At 52.3% G+C, this 15519-nt stretch overlaps 1 protein-coding gene across 8 annotated transcripts; it reads right to left on the bottom strand.

Moving 5' to 3' along the window:
- Nucleotides 1-2919: 2919 nt before the first annotated feature.
- On the bottom strand, nucleotides 2920-15493 carry Usp19 (ubiquitin specific peptidase 19). Of its 8 annotated transcripts, none has more exons than XM_075964609.1 (27): nucleotides 15315-15493; nucleotides 13670-13929; nucleotides 13410-13442; nucleotides 12975-13103; nucleotides 12754-12887; nucleotides 12371-12673; nucleotides 12026-12242; nucleotides 11743-11899; nucleotides 11193-11264; nucleotides 10962-11077; nucleotides 10643-10857; nucleotides 10144-10339; nucleotides 9931-10064; nucleotides 9658-9816; nucleotides 9466-9576; nucleotides 8861-8971; nucleotides 8673-8774; nucleotides 7171-7311; nucleotides 6960-7078; nucleotides 6643-6780; nucleotides 6234-6547; nucleotides 6021-6131; nucleotides 5716-5932; nucleotides 5487-5639; nucleotides 5231-5391; nucleotides 4972-5150; nucleotides 2920-3392 (listed from the first exon to the last, which is right to left on the bottom strand). In XM_075964609.1, exons 2-27 carry the CDS (start codon nucleotides 13791-13793, stop codon nucleotides 3276-3278), a joined length of 3963 nt encoding a protein of 1320 aa, XP_075820724.1. In that variant the 5' UTR covers nucleotides 13794-13929; nucleotides 15315-15493; the 3' UTR covers nucleotides 2920-3275. The 8 variants fall into 8 exon arrangements, with proteins under 8 accessions (XP_075820724.1, XP_075820721.1, XP_075820723.1 ...); XM_075964606.1 differs by having other exon boundaries at nucleotides 10643-10863; nucleotides 12371-12676; nucleotides 15315-15490; XM_075964608.1 differs by having other exon boundaries at nucleotides 12371-12676; nucleotides 15315-15478.
- Between the last annotated feature and the right edge of the window lie 26 nt (nucleotides 15494-15519).

A 15519-nucleotide genomic window follows, 5' to 3' on the forward strand; every position in this document is an offset into this window, starting at 1 on the left:
GAAACAGAGCTGGGCTAATCCTGGCTGTGGTTGGAGTGCTTGCAATTCTCCAGTATGCTACCTTCCAAGACTTGCTAAGTTAAAACACACAAGTTCTTCATGTAAAAAGCGAGAAAGCCAGCAGCTGTGTAGAATGGTAGAGAAACTCCCAAATTCAGAACTGGATGTTCTTCTGGTCTCAAAGGACTGGGCAGGAGTCTGACAAGGCTGTAACCACAGCCTATGACCTGCTGTGTGCTGACATCCCACCAACGAGCCAAATTTCATGTCTGAGTTTACATATGAGGCCCACATAATGATCACCTTGCCAGGTTCTCTCCAGAGCCACACGTTAAACCACTATCCAGATCCAATCCTGTATCCTGAGCCTCCACTTACCCAAGAGTTTATTCATGGGCAAGGCCAAGTTTGGGAGTTGGTTAAATGATGCAGGACAGCCGTATCATAGGCAGGGACCAGCACTGTGACATCTGCAGCTGCAGAAACCCAGCCAACACGACCCAAGAGTGCTGCCCACAATGAACAGAGCCATACAAACCACCTTACCAGGTATGGTGGTATATGCCAGTTATCCTAGCATTTAAGAGGCTGAGGCAGAATTGCCATGAGATTGAGGCCAGCCTTAACTGCATAGCAAGACCCTGTCTCAAAACAAAAGACAACCTGCCACTGCCAATGTTTCCCTCAATACCTGACGCCACCCCAAGAATTATCATAACACCTCAGTCACCACCATCACTAAGTCCTGCAAGTCTGGCAATGGCCTCCTTAATAGGGTTAAGACCTGCATCCTCCTTTACCTAGTCTCCTCATGACACCCCGTGGGTTCAATAGCTCAGCAGAACAGCATGAGATAGTAACTCCACCAGTGTCGTGTCACAGTGACAGATGACAATAGGATGTTTAATCAGATGCCAGGAACCATAACTTACAGTTATATTGCCCTAGCCTCTATGGTACCCTTCCTACAGGAGTACATCCTCCAAAAAAAATGACCAAATAGAAAAGCTAGGTAGCAGCCAGCAAAAGCCATCATAGCATAGGGGCATCGAGGTGCATAAACAAGTCTAGTGGCATAAACTAAGAGTATACAGGCCACAGAATGGCAGTGTCATGGGCTCAAAGTAAGTGCTGCACAGACTAAAGACTCAACACAATCCTGTTATTCAGCCCATCCTAGCTGACAGCACCAACACCCAGGTTAGCATTTCCATTTCTAAAAGGCCATTCATCCAGTCAGCTCTACAAAGCCAAACCACCACATGGCCTTTTATACATGGTCCCCACTGGATAAAGCCAATCATAATCATGTGGTTAGGATTCTCCAATAGCTGCTGCCCCTAATTCCCAACTCTGAAGGGAAGACTAGGGAGGACTAGTCAGATCTGCATACTGAGCTTCATGTAATTGGATTGTGGGTTTCAAGATGCTGCTGGCTCCATTTTGTCTTTTGTCTTTCTACTTCTGGCTTCTCTAGGTGTTAATTGCATGAGGGGTTGGGTGTGGGTCGTGGGAATGCATGTGCCCAAAGAGGACAGAAAGGGTCAGACTCCCTGAAGCTGGAGTTTTAGGCAGTTGTGAGCTGCGTAATATGTGGGTGTTGGGAATCAAACTCAGTTCCTCAGAAAGTCTGGAAAGCAAGCACTTAACCACTGAGCCATCTCTCCAGCCCTGCTCTTAAATATCCACTTCCCACCTTTGCTCCCCACCATCCTCTAAAGATGCCCATTCTACTCAAGTAATTGGAGGTTGCAGAGAGACAGTATGATCCAGACAGAAGCAAGGTTTCTCGTGTTTGTACAGGAGTTGGAACTTAGTTCAGTGATAGAGCACTTGACTACACAAATTCCTAGTACTGGAAGAAAGTGTACAAGGGTGTAGAGACCCTGAAGCTAGGTATGACCTATGGGTGAGTAACCTTGGGCAATTGCCAGAAGCCATGGTCTGAGAGCCCAGAGCCCCTCTAGAGTAGGAAGTTTAGTGAGCTCGTCTCTCTGGTCCTCTGTTTATCCTCTTTTCAGAGCAGGGGCTTCATCTTTTCTCTCAAGGGATACAGGTGTTTTTAAACTTCGTAGGCTTGAGAAGAAAGGAGGGGCAGCTCCCTCAGGGGCTCTCCTTCCCTGCAGTCTCCAACGTGCTGTTTGTTAACCCCAGGCTACTCCAGGGTTTGCACTTTCATTGTTTTTCAAGACAGGGTTTCTCGGTGTAACAGCCCTGTCCGTCCTGGAACTTGATCTGTAGACCAGGCTGGCCTCAAACTCAGATTTCCGCCTGCCTCTGCCTCCTAAGTGCTAGGATTAAAGGTGTGCGCCACCACTGCCAGACAGGGTTTGCACCTTTAACCCATGTTACAGTTTCATGGGTACTACTCTTTTTTGGATGCCCTAAAATCTCAACGCCAATTACAGCCACTTCAACATGGGAGGCAGAACCAATGGGTTGCTGGGTAGCAGGCAGCCTCCAGGGAGCTGATACCATGGGTGGTGGTGGCGTGGTGGTGGTGGTGCTTCATGACTGATGGTTAATAACATGAACTGGACACAATCTAGAATCACCTAGGAGACCTACCCAACACGTGGGCAGCACCATTCATCCCCTAGGCTAGGGTCTGAATAAATAGGAAGAAAGTAAGCTGAGCTGCCATCACTCCCTGCTTCCTCACTTCAGAGGCGTTGAACCAATTGCATCATGCCTTTTCTGCCATGATGACTGGACCCTCAAACTATGAGCCTAAGTAAACCCTTTCTTCCTGAAGTTGCTTTTGGCAGGCAGTTTGTCATACAACCAAGTTCTACAATGACCCAGAGAAAATGAGTTGTGACCTCATCTCCCCTCAGAGATCTTTAATACAAACACACACATTACCAGCTACTGCAGAAGGGAGGGGAGGTAGCCACATGTTGTGGACCAGTCACTAAGTCTGCTTATTCATTATTTATTTTTAAAATATATTTAAACAGCAGCAATCACTTCCAAAATGCAAAAAAATTACAATTTTTAGAATAAAATTATAATGTTTATAATGCAGGTCAGAAAGAATCAAAGGTACAACTGAGAAACACGCAGCACTGAAGGCAGCTGAAAAAGCCAAGGCCCGCTAATCTGGGGACCAATTGACGAGGTCACATTTGTGAGGTTCCCACCCCCAGATCATGCCCCCCCAGCTTCCCATTGGTGGAACCAGTGTCCTCTGAGTGACAGAAGGAAAAGTGGAAAAGAGATGGCCTTCTGAAGGGGATCCCCCAAACCCAGTCCCTCCATCAGCCAGGGACCTGCTAATCGACCTCCTCCATGTTGCTGTACGTGGGGGCTGGGCGGTCCACAGGGGGGGCGAAGCGTTCAGGGGCTGTCCGCGTGGGGGCCACCTCGGGGGCCTGGCCAGGGCCTAGTCCCTGCAACAGAATACGAGGACAGGGGTTGGGGGTTGCCCAGCATACTGCCTGGCATCCCGGGGGTGCTGGCTCAGAGCCCCGGCACCCAAGGGAGGGCCCCTAGGCAGGCGCAGACAGCAGCGGCGTTTAGACAGAGAGACGAGATCGGGCCTGAATGCTCACTTTATTAACACTTTAAATACAGGAAATAGTTCCAGCAGGGCCAAGCCCTAGGACAAGGGTCAGAGAACAGACAACTGGATGGACACATACCCTAGGATACTTTGCCCCTAAAGAGGCTGCAGTTCCCGCAAGTCTCCCACCAGATACATACACTGAGGGCCAGAGCCTAGAGTTGTTCCCCACCACAAAGGTAGGCATGGCCTGGTGAGCAGGCAGGTAGGCCAGCTCACAGGAGGTGCCTGCAGGTGAGCTCATCTCCAGCGACTCTGAGATACCAGAGGATAGAATACGTTGAGCACAAGGGCCACCAAAGCCGCCACGGTACCCAGGACAAAGTATCGGAGGCAGCCCTCGTCTGGTGTGGTAGGGCCACGTGGTGGGGGCCCCACCCAGTCTTGGGGCCCCCAAGGACCCAGAGGCCCAGGCCCCTCGGGCACCATCTCCTCCTCGGCCTCGAGCTCCTGCCAAATCCGGGAAGCCTATGGTATGTGGAAAGGGCCATCAGCACCCAGAGGACGGGAGGCCCCAGTTTCCCTGAGACCCCTAGCCAAGACAGTCACATCAAGGTGACCAGGCCTAAGCCCCCACATTCCATATCAAGCAGCAGGGAGGTAGGTAGGTAGCCAGTATGGAGATTTCTAAACTGAGAACATTAGGATATGAAAATTCTAACAGCCTTTGACTTCCTCTAGGCAGCTTTTAATCCACGTTTAACTTTTCACAGGCAAGGGAGTAAAGTTACCTGGTCAGATTTTAGTCCAGGCTTCCCAAAGAAGGGACCAGCTCACAGAGGCTAAGCAGCCAACCTCATGACAATTTCCTCAGGATTACCCATGCCCAGATCCTGACCGCTGTGTTGTGTCTGTGAGCCTGACAGCAAGGTCTCAAGGGAGTACAGGGAACGAAGTACAAGGAAGGCTGATGGTAGAGAGAGCAGAGTGGCTGTGCTCACGAACCCCTGGAACCCTGTCAGCAACCGAGACCCAATAGCACGAAGGTTCAGTAGGGAGAGTTGCTCCCACAGAAAGTGTGACCACACTGGCGGTGACAGCCATCTCTGACAGGGATATCTTGAGTGTACGCCAGAACACAAGGGTAATCACCAATGAGGGTCTCTAGGGTGGCATGTGGAGAATGCGGGGGAGAGCTGGGAGAAGTCAGGGTTAGTCTGCTTATAGTAGCACGTCTGCTGAGGTTCAGGGCAGTTCTCGGACGTGGATTTTGTGCGCACCGGTGGCTGCATGTTTTTTTATGTATACCTTTGATTGTGTTCCTAAGGTGTCTTCTAGAATACCCCTGGGTGAAGCCCGAATGTCAAGGAACCCCATCTCTGAATTCTGCAGGCTTGTAGAGGAAAGAGAGCTATATTCCCAGCCCTGTCCACCAACTAGACTGTCAAGCCGCCCCCATGCCTCACCTGGCTGGCAGCAGCTTCGGCTGCAGGGCCTAGGTCTGGGTGGTGTTCAGAGTGACCTGCCCTGGGGGGTCTCTCCACAGGAGAGTTCCGCCGACGGTAGAAGAGGACATAGGCATAACGTGTCACGACCTGGCTCTCGTCTACAGTTGACACTGTGCTGTCATCAAACAAGCGCCAGCCTATAGCAGGGTGGGAAGAATATGAACACGGTCTGTACCACCACCCCACCACCTAGCCTGCTGGTTGTGTGTGCCCTCACCCACGTCACTGCGCTGGCTACTGCGATCGTTGGGCAGGCGTGCACAGGCAGTGTAGTGGCCACCAATCATGCCTCCATAATGGTTGATGACAGCATACAGGTCGTAGCTAGGCAACTGCTCCTCTTTCTGGCCGATACAGAACTTGCTCAAGTCCAGGTTCCTGCAGTCCCAGTCAGAGAAGGGTGAGGCAATTAGCATGCCCCCGGGCCCCAAGCCCTGTCCTGTCACCAGCACCAGGGTTCACTCAGTGCTCACCGAACAGGGAACTCCACCAAATCATTGATCTTGTCACGCCAAATGAAACTACGGAAGGAGAAGCGCTTCAGCTGCACAATGAGCACATTGGGCAGCCGCCACAGCAGCAGCTGTTTGGAGGCCTCGCGATGTTGTTTGCACTGTGGGCAGTACCTGCAGGGACAGAAGAGTCAGCACCACAAGTTTCCCTCCAGCCTGCACCGCCACCAGTTTGCTGCCTCATCCTCACCAGGCTTCCTCAGGTGCCAGCACTTCAGGCCGAGTAAAGAGGTTGAGGCACTGGTCCAGGGTGAAGTGGCCAGCACGAGCAGCCTCACCAGCAGAGCCTGGATCTTCAGCACACTCCAGCTCCTTGGAGGCTACTAACACAAACTCCTGGAGGCGTTCATTGTTCCGCCACACAAGAGCCAGGCTGCAATCATCACCTAGGTCTAATGGTGTCTCCCCTGGAGACGAGCAGAGACAGTGGTCACCCAGCCGTGCGGAGCAGCCAGCCCAAGCTACCCCACAACTTCCACCCACAGCATCAGACACCTTTGTCCTCAAGCCGCTGCTCTCGGTTTGATGCATCAATTTTATAGATGAAAAACTGGGGTGTGTGGGTATTCATGGCTTCACTTGAGTGTTGGTACCCAGGCACAGCAGCTAAGACGAAGCAGGACAATCAGTGCTTATCTGTCCACTACGGTCTAAACAACCTTCCCAAATGTTTTCCTGCAACACCCAAAGCATTTCAACAGAGCTTACCTTCAGGCCGGGACACCCTCTCACCAGCAAGTAATGAACAACCTTCAATAGGCCCACTGGCCAGCATCTCAGAAGAAATTCCACTGGTGCTAGCTACAGGACACCGATCAGAGGGTGCCCACACACGGGGAGCCCCTGTATCCCCCTCAGCCACGGGAGTCACCAACTGGAGCTCAGAAGGCTGGATCGGCTCTCTCTCACTATCTCCAGCCTCCAGAGAGCTAGCTGAAAGCAATGTGGTACATCCAGGGCTCTGTGATTCCAAGGCCATTCGGCCAGGCTGGAAGGGTGGTTGGAACACACTCACGGAGTATCTACAAGCAGACAACAAGGCAATAAGAATTCTGACCTGTTGTCCGACACCTGAGCACCTCTGCTCCCTGCCCACACTAGTCCTCTGAGCTCTTACCGGGCATAACCTTCTAGTAGCTGAGCAAGACGGGCATAAGTGAGGCGTGAGGCAGGTACACTGACCAGGAAGGGGTAGCCAATGTTCTCAGGGCGGCAGAGGCCTTTGTGGTCAGGCCAATGGGTTTTCTGGCAGAACCTGGAAGGAAGGAGTGGTAAGACTAGGGCCTTACACCTAAGTCTGAAGCCCTGGGGACTAGGTATGCCAGCCCTGGACAAATGGGGAAGGGCTTAAAATATGTGCTGCTGTGTGGAGAGGACAGGATGTCAAGTGTCAGGTGGAGAAAATGGGAGGGGCGAGGCCATAGGGTTCCTCACTGGTTGCAGTAGCCCACACGGTAGCAACGGGTACAACGCTTCAGTTTTTCGTCCTCTGATTGCTGCTTCCGCTGGCAGGCTGCACACTTGGAGATAGGGATGCTGGGTACCTGGGGGCGCTAGGGTGAGTCATCTGGCTCAGTAAAGCATTAAAGGCAGGAGTGACCAACACCCACCAGGGCCCCGTGGCACCAGGTTGGCCCCCACTTACCTGCTGCACCTCTAGCACCACTACCCGCTCCTTAGCCAACTCTGAGGACAGCAGCTCAAAGCAGAGGAGCACGTCAGTTGGAGACACAGAGTCCAGTGAGTGGGAGGGCAAGAAAACACGGTGGAAACGATTCTTGATTACCTAGAGATAAACACACAGATGCCAGGTGATAAGCCCTTTCTCTAGGTCTGCTTCACAGCACCATGAAGGGCTTGGTCATGCACTGAAATCTACTGGGACAGGGAAGAAAAGGACCTGTGGTCTTAAAGAGGAATATACCCGCCCAGTGGCAGAGAGTACATTGGAGTACCTGAGAGACAAAACCTGGGCAAGAGTCAACTACATGGACCATACTGAGGGCCTCTACCCCTACGAGAACTAGCAAGTCCCTGATAAGACTATGAGGTGTTATTAGGGAAGGTCCACATTCAAATAGCCTCTTCCACACTCATACTCCAAGAAAAAATGGGAGCTGCTGGGTTAAAAGGGCGGTGGTGGCACAGGCCTTTAATCCCAGCACTCAGGAGGAAAACAGGTAGATCTTTGTGAGATCAAGATCAGCCTGGCCTACAAGACAGGCACCAAAGCTACATGGAGAAACCCTGTCTCGGAAAACAAAAACAAAAGTCAGGCAGTGGTGGCACGCACCTTTTATCCCAGCATTTAGGAAACAGAAGCAGGTGAATCTCGGGTGAGTTCAAGGCCAGTCTGGAACTACAAAGTTCCAGGACAGTCAATGCTATACAATTGGAAACTGTCTCAAAAAACCAAAAATGAAAAAAATAATGGAGGCCAGGCGGTGGTGGCGCACGCCTTTAATCCCAGCACTCGGGAGGCAGAGGCAGGTGGATCTCTGTGAGTTCGAGGCCAGCCTGGTCTACAAGAGCTAGTTCCAGGACAGGAACCAAAAGCTACAGAGAAACCCTGTCTCGAAAAATAAAAAAAAAAAAAAAAAAAGAAAAAAATAATGGAGAAAATGGCCTGATAATCCTGCCCAAGCTCAAGCTCTGCCAAAGCTCCTTATCCCTGGGAAGAGGCACCTCAGAGAGAAATAAACTAATGCTGGTTGAGAACTCAGGATCCTATGTAACACAGCCCAAAGCCTGGTCTCAATAAACACCTACAACCTAAGTTTCTGCAGAAGTATTTACATTCATATACACATCTTTAGATACCATTAATGGTACATGTCTGTCTGTCCTTCAATACATATATGGGGCTGGAGGAATAGCTCAGTAGTTAAGAGCACTGGCTGCTCTGTAAGATCTTGGTGGGATGGGGAGTGGGGGGTCTATTCCTAGCACATACATGGCAGCTCACAACTGTTGGTAATTCCAGTTCCAGGAGGTTCAACACCGTATCGCCTGGCTTCTATGGGCACCAGTCACACAACATGGTACACACACATACATGAATACAAGTAGGCAAAACACTCATAAAATACTTAAAAAAAAAAAAACCTTAGATAGCCACACATGCAGAAACTTGGTAAAGAGATATACCTCAGCCAGGCGCAGGTTCTCAGGCTTCACATGGACACTCTGAGAGAGGGAATCCAAAACTTCACTTGCGCTGGAGTTCTCCTTGCTAACACTCACCAGAAACTTTGGCAACAAAGGTAAAGTTAGTGGGGGCGAAGGAGAGTCACGTTTTTCTAGGATGGCCCAGAGGGAAGAGGCTCATTACTCACCTTGATGGGTTTGCTGTGGGGTTCCCGAGCAAAATAAAAGATGGGGAGAACCTTTTGCTTTTGTGGTAAGGGCACCGGCAGATAAAGGAACGGGTCAAAAGTGATGGAGACCTGTGGACGCAAAGGTGACACTAGGGTGTCACAAGGGATCGAGATGCTCATTATTCCTGGAGAGCCTGATGCAGGCTCTCTGATGGTCCTCAGGGCTCTCTCAGCCAGTCAGCAAACTCCCAGTCAGAGAGAGCACTAGGCTGAGCAAGGGAGCCCACCAACGCCCCTCCTCAGGCACGATTCCTTTTCTGGCAGCTTAGCCAACCCAAGCTTCCCTTCACCTGTATCCCTCATACCTTTCCAACCTGACCCACAACTTCGGCACACCTTACTTATCTTTGCAACACCACACCTATCCATCCACATCTCCCCCCTGCCCCAACTTCAGCCAGGAAGCCTACCCTGCTGATTCCTCAGGACCACACAGAACCTTAGGCCTCTCTGCCACCTTCCTTCCCCAAATGTTGCCCAGTACTCCCTGAAAATGCACAACTCAATCTGATCAAACCAGCCTAACTAACTAGGGTGCCTCTCTCTAGGGGAGTCTACCGCACCTTGGCACACACAGGGCACACGAGCTTCGACTTGTACTGGCCCTGAAACAGGTCCACAATGAATGAGTCGTTCCTCATCTTGTGCCGCTGCCATGCTTCCTCAGCCACCACCTGAGAAAAAAATAGTGAGAACTGAGGAGACCTAAGAGCTGCGCCACCCAAACCCCACTCTACAACCCCACTTTGACTGACCTCGTCAGGACGCCCATCTGAGTCCACAGTCTCTGTGTAGGGCTTGTTTTGGATCCGATTCAGGTCCTCATGCAGCCCATCCAACAAGAAAGCCATGAACTCTTGGGCGTCATGCTGTGCATAGCCTGTGAACTGGCTGGCCTTGCTTGCCACAATGGCCTGAATGGGGAGGTCAAAGTGTTAATGAGAAATCTTAATACCCATTCACCAGGCCCCTCACTAGCTAGCCCCCCGAATCCTCTCTAAACAAGACTGAGAATAATCACAAATCACCTTTAGCTTGGAGGGCTGAAAGGCTTGATGAGTGCCCTTCCATAGGGCCCGGAGCAGCACAGCAAAGCCAATGGCCAGCCGCCCACCAGTCCCCAGTGGGTTATTGTAGTTAATTTCAGCTTCAAAGGATCGATCTAGAACAGTCAAGCAAAGGTGTGAGAGACAAAGGTTCCCCTTCTGCCTGTGCCCCAGGCTCCTGGGCAAAGACCTCACCGTGGAAGAAGTCACGTAGTTCCCGAGTATTGGACAGAGACTGAATGACGCTATTCATGAAGCAGGTGTTCCCTAAATTGACAAGGCCAGTAAATCCTGGCGGACACACCTTCTTCTCTTCCTCTTCCTCCTCCTCCACACTATCTCCACTCACCGGACTGTGAGGCATTGGAGGCACCATACATGTGGGTTTGGGCTGTGGGAGCAAAGGAAACATGACAGAGCAGCCCTGATACCCCCGGCCTCATTATTTTTATTAGTTCCTTCTTTCCTTCCTTCCCTTCCCTTTCCTTCCTTCCTTCCTTCCTTTCTTTCTTTGCGACAGGGTTTCTCTACATGATAGCACTGGCTGTCCTGAACTCGCTTTGTAGACCAGGCTGGCCTCAAACTCCCAGAGATCCTCTTGCCTCTGCCTCCTGAGTGATAAGATTAAAGGTGTACCCCACTACCACCCATCTTCCAGCCTGACTCTTGGCCCTTCCCAGCCTAAGATTCTCACCGAGGCTAAGTGTGGTTCTGGCTTTGGAGCTACGTGCTCCAAGGGAGTTCGGGCCACCACCCCATCTAGCCCCGTGTTCTCAGATCGAGCCTTGGGTTTTTCCTTCTCCACCGCCCTGGCTTCCTCCTGGCCTGTGAGGGAGTGGGGGGCACCTCCTGGAGGGGTTGAATCCAAAGGGGTTGGACCTGTCGGCACGGCAACCTTTGCACCACCCACTGCACCTTAAAAAGGGGGAATGAGAGGGCTGGTGGTTAGCAGCATGTGTGACGGGGGTCCTGATTGGCAGGGTGGGGGCAACGAAGGGAGCTCGTGTGCAGACCTCGTGTAGCCGGGGCCTCCAGTCCCCCCCAGCGCTGACTCTGCCGCTTCCGGAGGCAGATATCAATGCGAGAGGCCGTGAAACAGAATGTACACTGCTCTGGCTCAATCAGGTTCCTGTCAGGGAAAAGCTGAGTTAAGAGACTTGAGACGAAGCAGGTGCCAAGCTAAACAAGCCAGAGAAATGGAAACCTAAGTGACAGTAGCAGCAGTGGGGCTGGGCACCACCAACCTGAGCTTCACCTGCCAGCGGAAGATGGTGTGGGGCCCACAGCCTGGATGCAACCTCAGGAAATTTCCATCCCTGCAGAGGCAGAGCAGGGAAGGAAAAAGACAAAAGAAAACACTTGAGGTCGGGCGGGGGTGTCACACACCTTTAATTCCAGCACTTGGGAGGCAGAGAGAGGCGGATCTCCGTCAGTTCGAGGCCAGCCTAGTCAATAAGAGTTAATTCCAGGGCAGGCTCCAAAGATAGAGAAACCCTGTCTCAAAAACAAAAACAAACACCACCAACAACAAAAAAAGCCAGCCAAGCGGTGGCAGCACAAGCCTTTAATCCCAGCACTTGGGAGGCAGAGGCAGGTGGATCTCTGTGAGTTCAAGACCAGCCTGGTCTACAAGAGCTAGTTCCAAGACAGGCTTCCAAAAGCTACAGAGAAACCCTGTCTCTAAAAACAAACCAACCAATCAAACAAATAACAACAACAACAACAACAACAACAAAAAAAAAAAGCTTGAAACATATCCCACCTGAGACCACTGTCCCAGCCCCAGTCACACACCTGGTCTGGAAGATGAGTGTGAAGTCCTGCTCTCGGAAAAGCACTCGCGAAGTGTCCCTGCAGATCTCCTTCACATACACGTGCACCACCACTGAATCCGGCCCCTTTTCATACGAGTCGTTCTTGACAAATGCCAGGTTCACCATGGACTCTGGGTCTATATTGAGACCATGACTCAGGGTCACCAATCCAAGACAAATTCCAGCCTGTTACTACACTCCTCCCTACCCACCATCAACCTCGCAACCCAACCTGGGGTCTGTCTGGCCAATCCCGATTTTACCATCCACCAAAGCTGAAGAATCTGCTCCTACTGCCATCTCCTCTTTGACATGGTCATCCTTCTCAGGGTCTCTGCTCCGGACCATGACTGGGGAGACTGGGTCATTCCTGGGGGACACTGTCTTCTCTCTTGTCAAGAGGCCTAAATTCTTCTCTGAGCCCAGGAGACTGGTTTGAGGGTTCAGTGGTGGTACATGGAGCTGCTCCTCAACCTCAACCTAATCACGCGTGCGCACGCACAAAGAAAAAGAAAAAAAGGGGCAAGATTTAGCCCTGGGTCTGGCAGGTGGCACCCACTCTAGTCCACATTCCTTCCCCAGTCCCCAAATAGGCACCTAACTCTCACCTGAGTGGCTGGGTCAGAAGACAGAAAGGATGGAGCATCACCTTGGGGACCAGGGCCATCCCTGGACCCTTCCCCTTCTGGCCCTCTGCGGAGATGTACAGCCCTCTTGGCGCTGGGCCCTGCCTGTGCCCCAGAGCCAGTTCCTGAGCCTACCTCACCACGGCCCTGGGCCCGTTTCTGGTTTCGGGCTTCCTGTTTAGCTCTGCGGGGCTCAGAGCCTGGCTCCAGGGCAATGGGAGGCAGCTCTTGTCCATTCTCCTGACACCGCAACCCTGGCACGAGCTCTTGGGTCCCTAAAGGTTTCTTCTGCCAAAGATACAACAGTTAGACCCTGTTGAATACACTAGGCATCCCCAAGGCCCACACACTCAATTGGAACTTACCAGGAGAGAGGGCCAGGTGAGCAGAGGCACCTTCTTGGGTAGTGCCAACTGTAGAAGACCCCCCTTCCGAGCCTGCACTTTGGTGCAAGAACTTTGTATTTCCGCAAAGAAGACACCGCCCCATTGCCGACCATCTGGAAAGAGAGGAGCAACAGTGACCTGAGGTGGGGGATACTAGAGAATGCAAAAGGAAACATTGTACGCAGGGCAGAGGAACATACCTGGAAGCCGCACCACACAGTCTGTGTCTGTGAAAGCAGCATCTACTTCCTCCAGACGCAGAGGACCCGCTCCCACTCGCAGCTTGACAATCACTTCATCCGCACTTTGTCTCCAATCAAGCAACAATTCTATATGGAGAATGGCAAAGGGTTCAGAGGGGTCACTGCTAACAGCAACACACAGGTTAAAAAGCCAAACCAAGCCGGGCAGTGGTGGTGCACGCCTTTAATCCCAGCACTCAGGAGGCAGAGACAGGCGGATCTCTGTGAGTTTGAGGCCAGCCTGGTCTACAAGAGCTAGTTCCAGAACAGGCTCCAAAGCCACAGAGAAACCCTGTCTCAAAAAACAAAAAAAAAAGCCAAACCTACTGCTCGGATGGGAGCTAAATTCTCCTTCCCCTCAAATCGCGCTGAAAAGCCCCATTCATTACTCACCCTCTTTGGTCTGCTCCTTTCGAGGAGTAGACACTGGCAACAAAAGGAAAAACAGACAATAATGAGGAGCCAGATCCAAGACCCCACAGACTGGATCTTAGCCAAACTCCTCAGGTTTAAGGCTGAGGCTTCATCCAACTTGCAATGGGTCTTTTTCTCAGCATCAAGCCATGATAAAGGAGGGAGGAACAGACCCCTAAATTGCATGTCCAGAGACAAGGGAAGAAGAAGCCACGAGAATCTGGAAATGCCACGCCTACCTCTCCTAGGATCTCCATCTTTGCTCTCCTGGTTTGCGAGATCCTTCTGTTTCTTCTTACTAGTGGCCTCCTCCAATCCTGGGGGCCCTCTCCTTGGGCCTGTAGCACTGGCCCCACCAGACATCTTGAGCCGCTTGGTAGCCAGCCAGAGTGCCCCAGGGTCGGCAACAGCGTCTGGGTCAGGGCTGCGGCGCTTTCTTCCCGGCCCAGCTATCTTGGCAACTCTTTGTAGCCAAATCCTTCAGCAAGGAACCAACAGCCTAATGAAAATAGACCACGATTCACTGCCAAAGTCAATTTGCTCCCTGCCTACAACCAGGACTCCGCAATTCAGGACACTCTTGACCCTAAATGGCAGTATCTTGTCACCATCTGAGGCAGCCTTGTATACTCTGAAGCTACCCTATGAGGAAATAAATAATTCATGTAGCAGCAACTGCTTCAGGCCACACCTCCTGACTGTCTCCAAAAGATCCACAATGCTGGACAGTGCACTAAGGAAGTGCGAGGTCAAGGCAGTCATGGCCTGGGACCAGGCTCACCCTCTGGACAGGAGCCATGGCTCCAACCCACAAGACCAGCACTCTGAGAAGAGCGCGTGCTCCCTCCTTCACTCTCACTGGCTGCTTAGTCACCACCAGGCAAGCAGAAGGTGAAGGAGGAAGGCAGGAGAGGCGGAGACCATCAAGTAGTTGTAAAAAGGCCAGGCTCTATAGCCGAAAATGGACCCACCCCAGATGCTGCCACAGCCCTATAACGGTCCTGCTTGGCTCCCTGCTCGGCTCCCTGCTCCTCCTCCTGAAACTACAGGGGCTTATTGTCTTCACCGAAAGAGGGAATTTCTCTCCCCAGCTCCAAAGAAGAGTGGACTCAAGTGTTGAGACACGATGGTGGGCATCCAGCATGACACTGAAACAGACACTGCCCTATTTCCAGGTTCCTTCACTCATCAGCTTTGATCCACTGAGGTCTAATCAGTTTCCCACCTGTGTGTGGATTCTGGATTTCTACCTCCAAAATGAAGTTCTCAAAACCAGAGACTGAAGCGAGAGTGGAGAGATGGACTGCAGACCTAGGACCCCTAGCATCCTCAAGCCCGGCTTGCTCAGCCAGAAGAGATGCATCTGTGCTCCCTTGGGGAAGATGGGATGATAAAAATACCCTTGTACGGTCAGAGAGCTGAGCTGAATCTTGAGTGACAGCCTGTCCAGGCCTGAGGACAGAACACCCGCCGTTTCCTCCTTACACCTAGGCCCTATTCACAGGTAGAGTTCCTTCCCCGTGCTCGGAGGGCGTCGAGGCGGGAGAGAGACTATCCAAAGATCCCAGCTAGTCGGAAAGGCTGCGCAGAGTTACTGACCACAGACCAACGCCCCATCTAGGCTGCTACCCGACTCCAACCTCCGAATCCCAGGCCTGCCACCACCTCCTCCAGGAAGCCACCCTCGCTCTAGTCCTCTTAAAAACAGAGAGGCCGGCCACGGGTGTAGCATAACGGCTCAGTCGGCATCGGTGGGCCCCGCACAGCGCGGGGCTCGAGATGTCGGGGCAGGCACGGCCCGTGACCTTGAACAGGCCGCCACAGGCCAACGCCGCGGCCTTCCCGCTGGGGCCAAACCGGCGACTTGCGGCCCGCAGCACTCACCGAGCGAGACCGCCGCCACCAGCCCTCTTCGGGCCCTGGCAACCCGCTCTCGATTCCGGTTCCGGCGTCGGGTCGGTTCCGGTTCCGGCGCGCCCCTCCCCCGTCCCGGCTCCGCCGCCGCCGCTTCAGCCGCTTGTTTTGTTTCGACTTCTAGAGACGGCTATGGGAGGCGGAGCGGGAAGCTGGTGACGCACTTCCGGCAAGA

The sequence above is a fragment of the Microtus pennsylvanicus genome, chromosome 3, assembly GCF_037038515.1.
Source record: "Microtus pennsylvanicus isolate mMicPen1 chromosome 3, mMicPen1.hap1, whole genome shotgun sequence".
Classification (NCBI taxonomy): Eukaryota; Metazoa; Chordata; class Mammalia; order Rodentia; family Cricetidae; genus Microtus; species Microtus pennsylvanicus.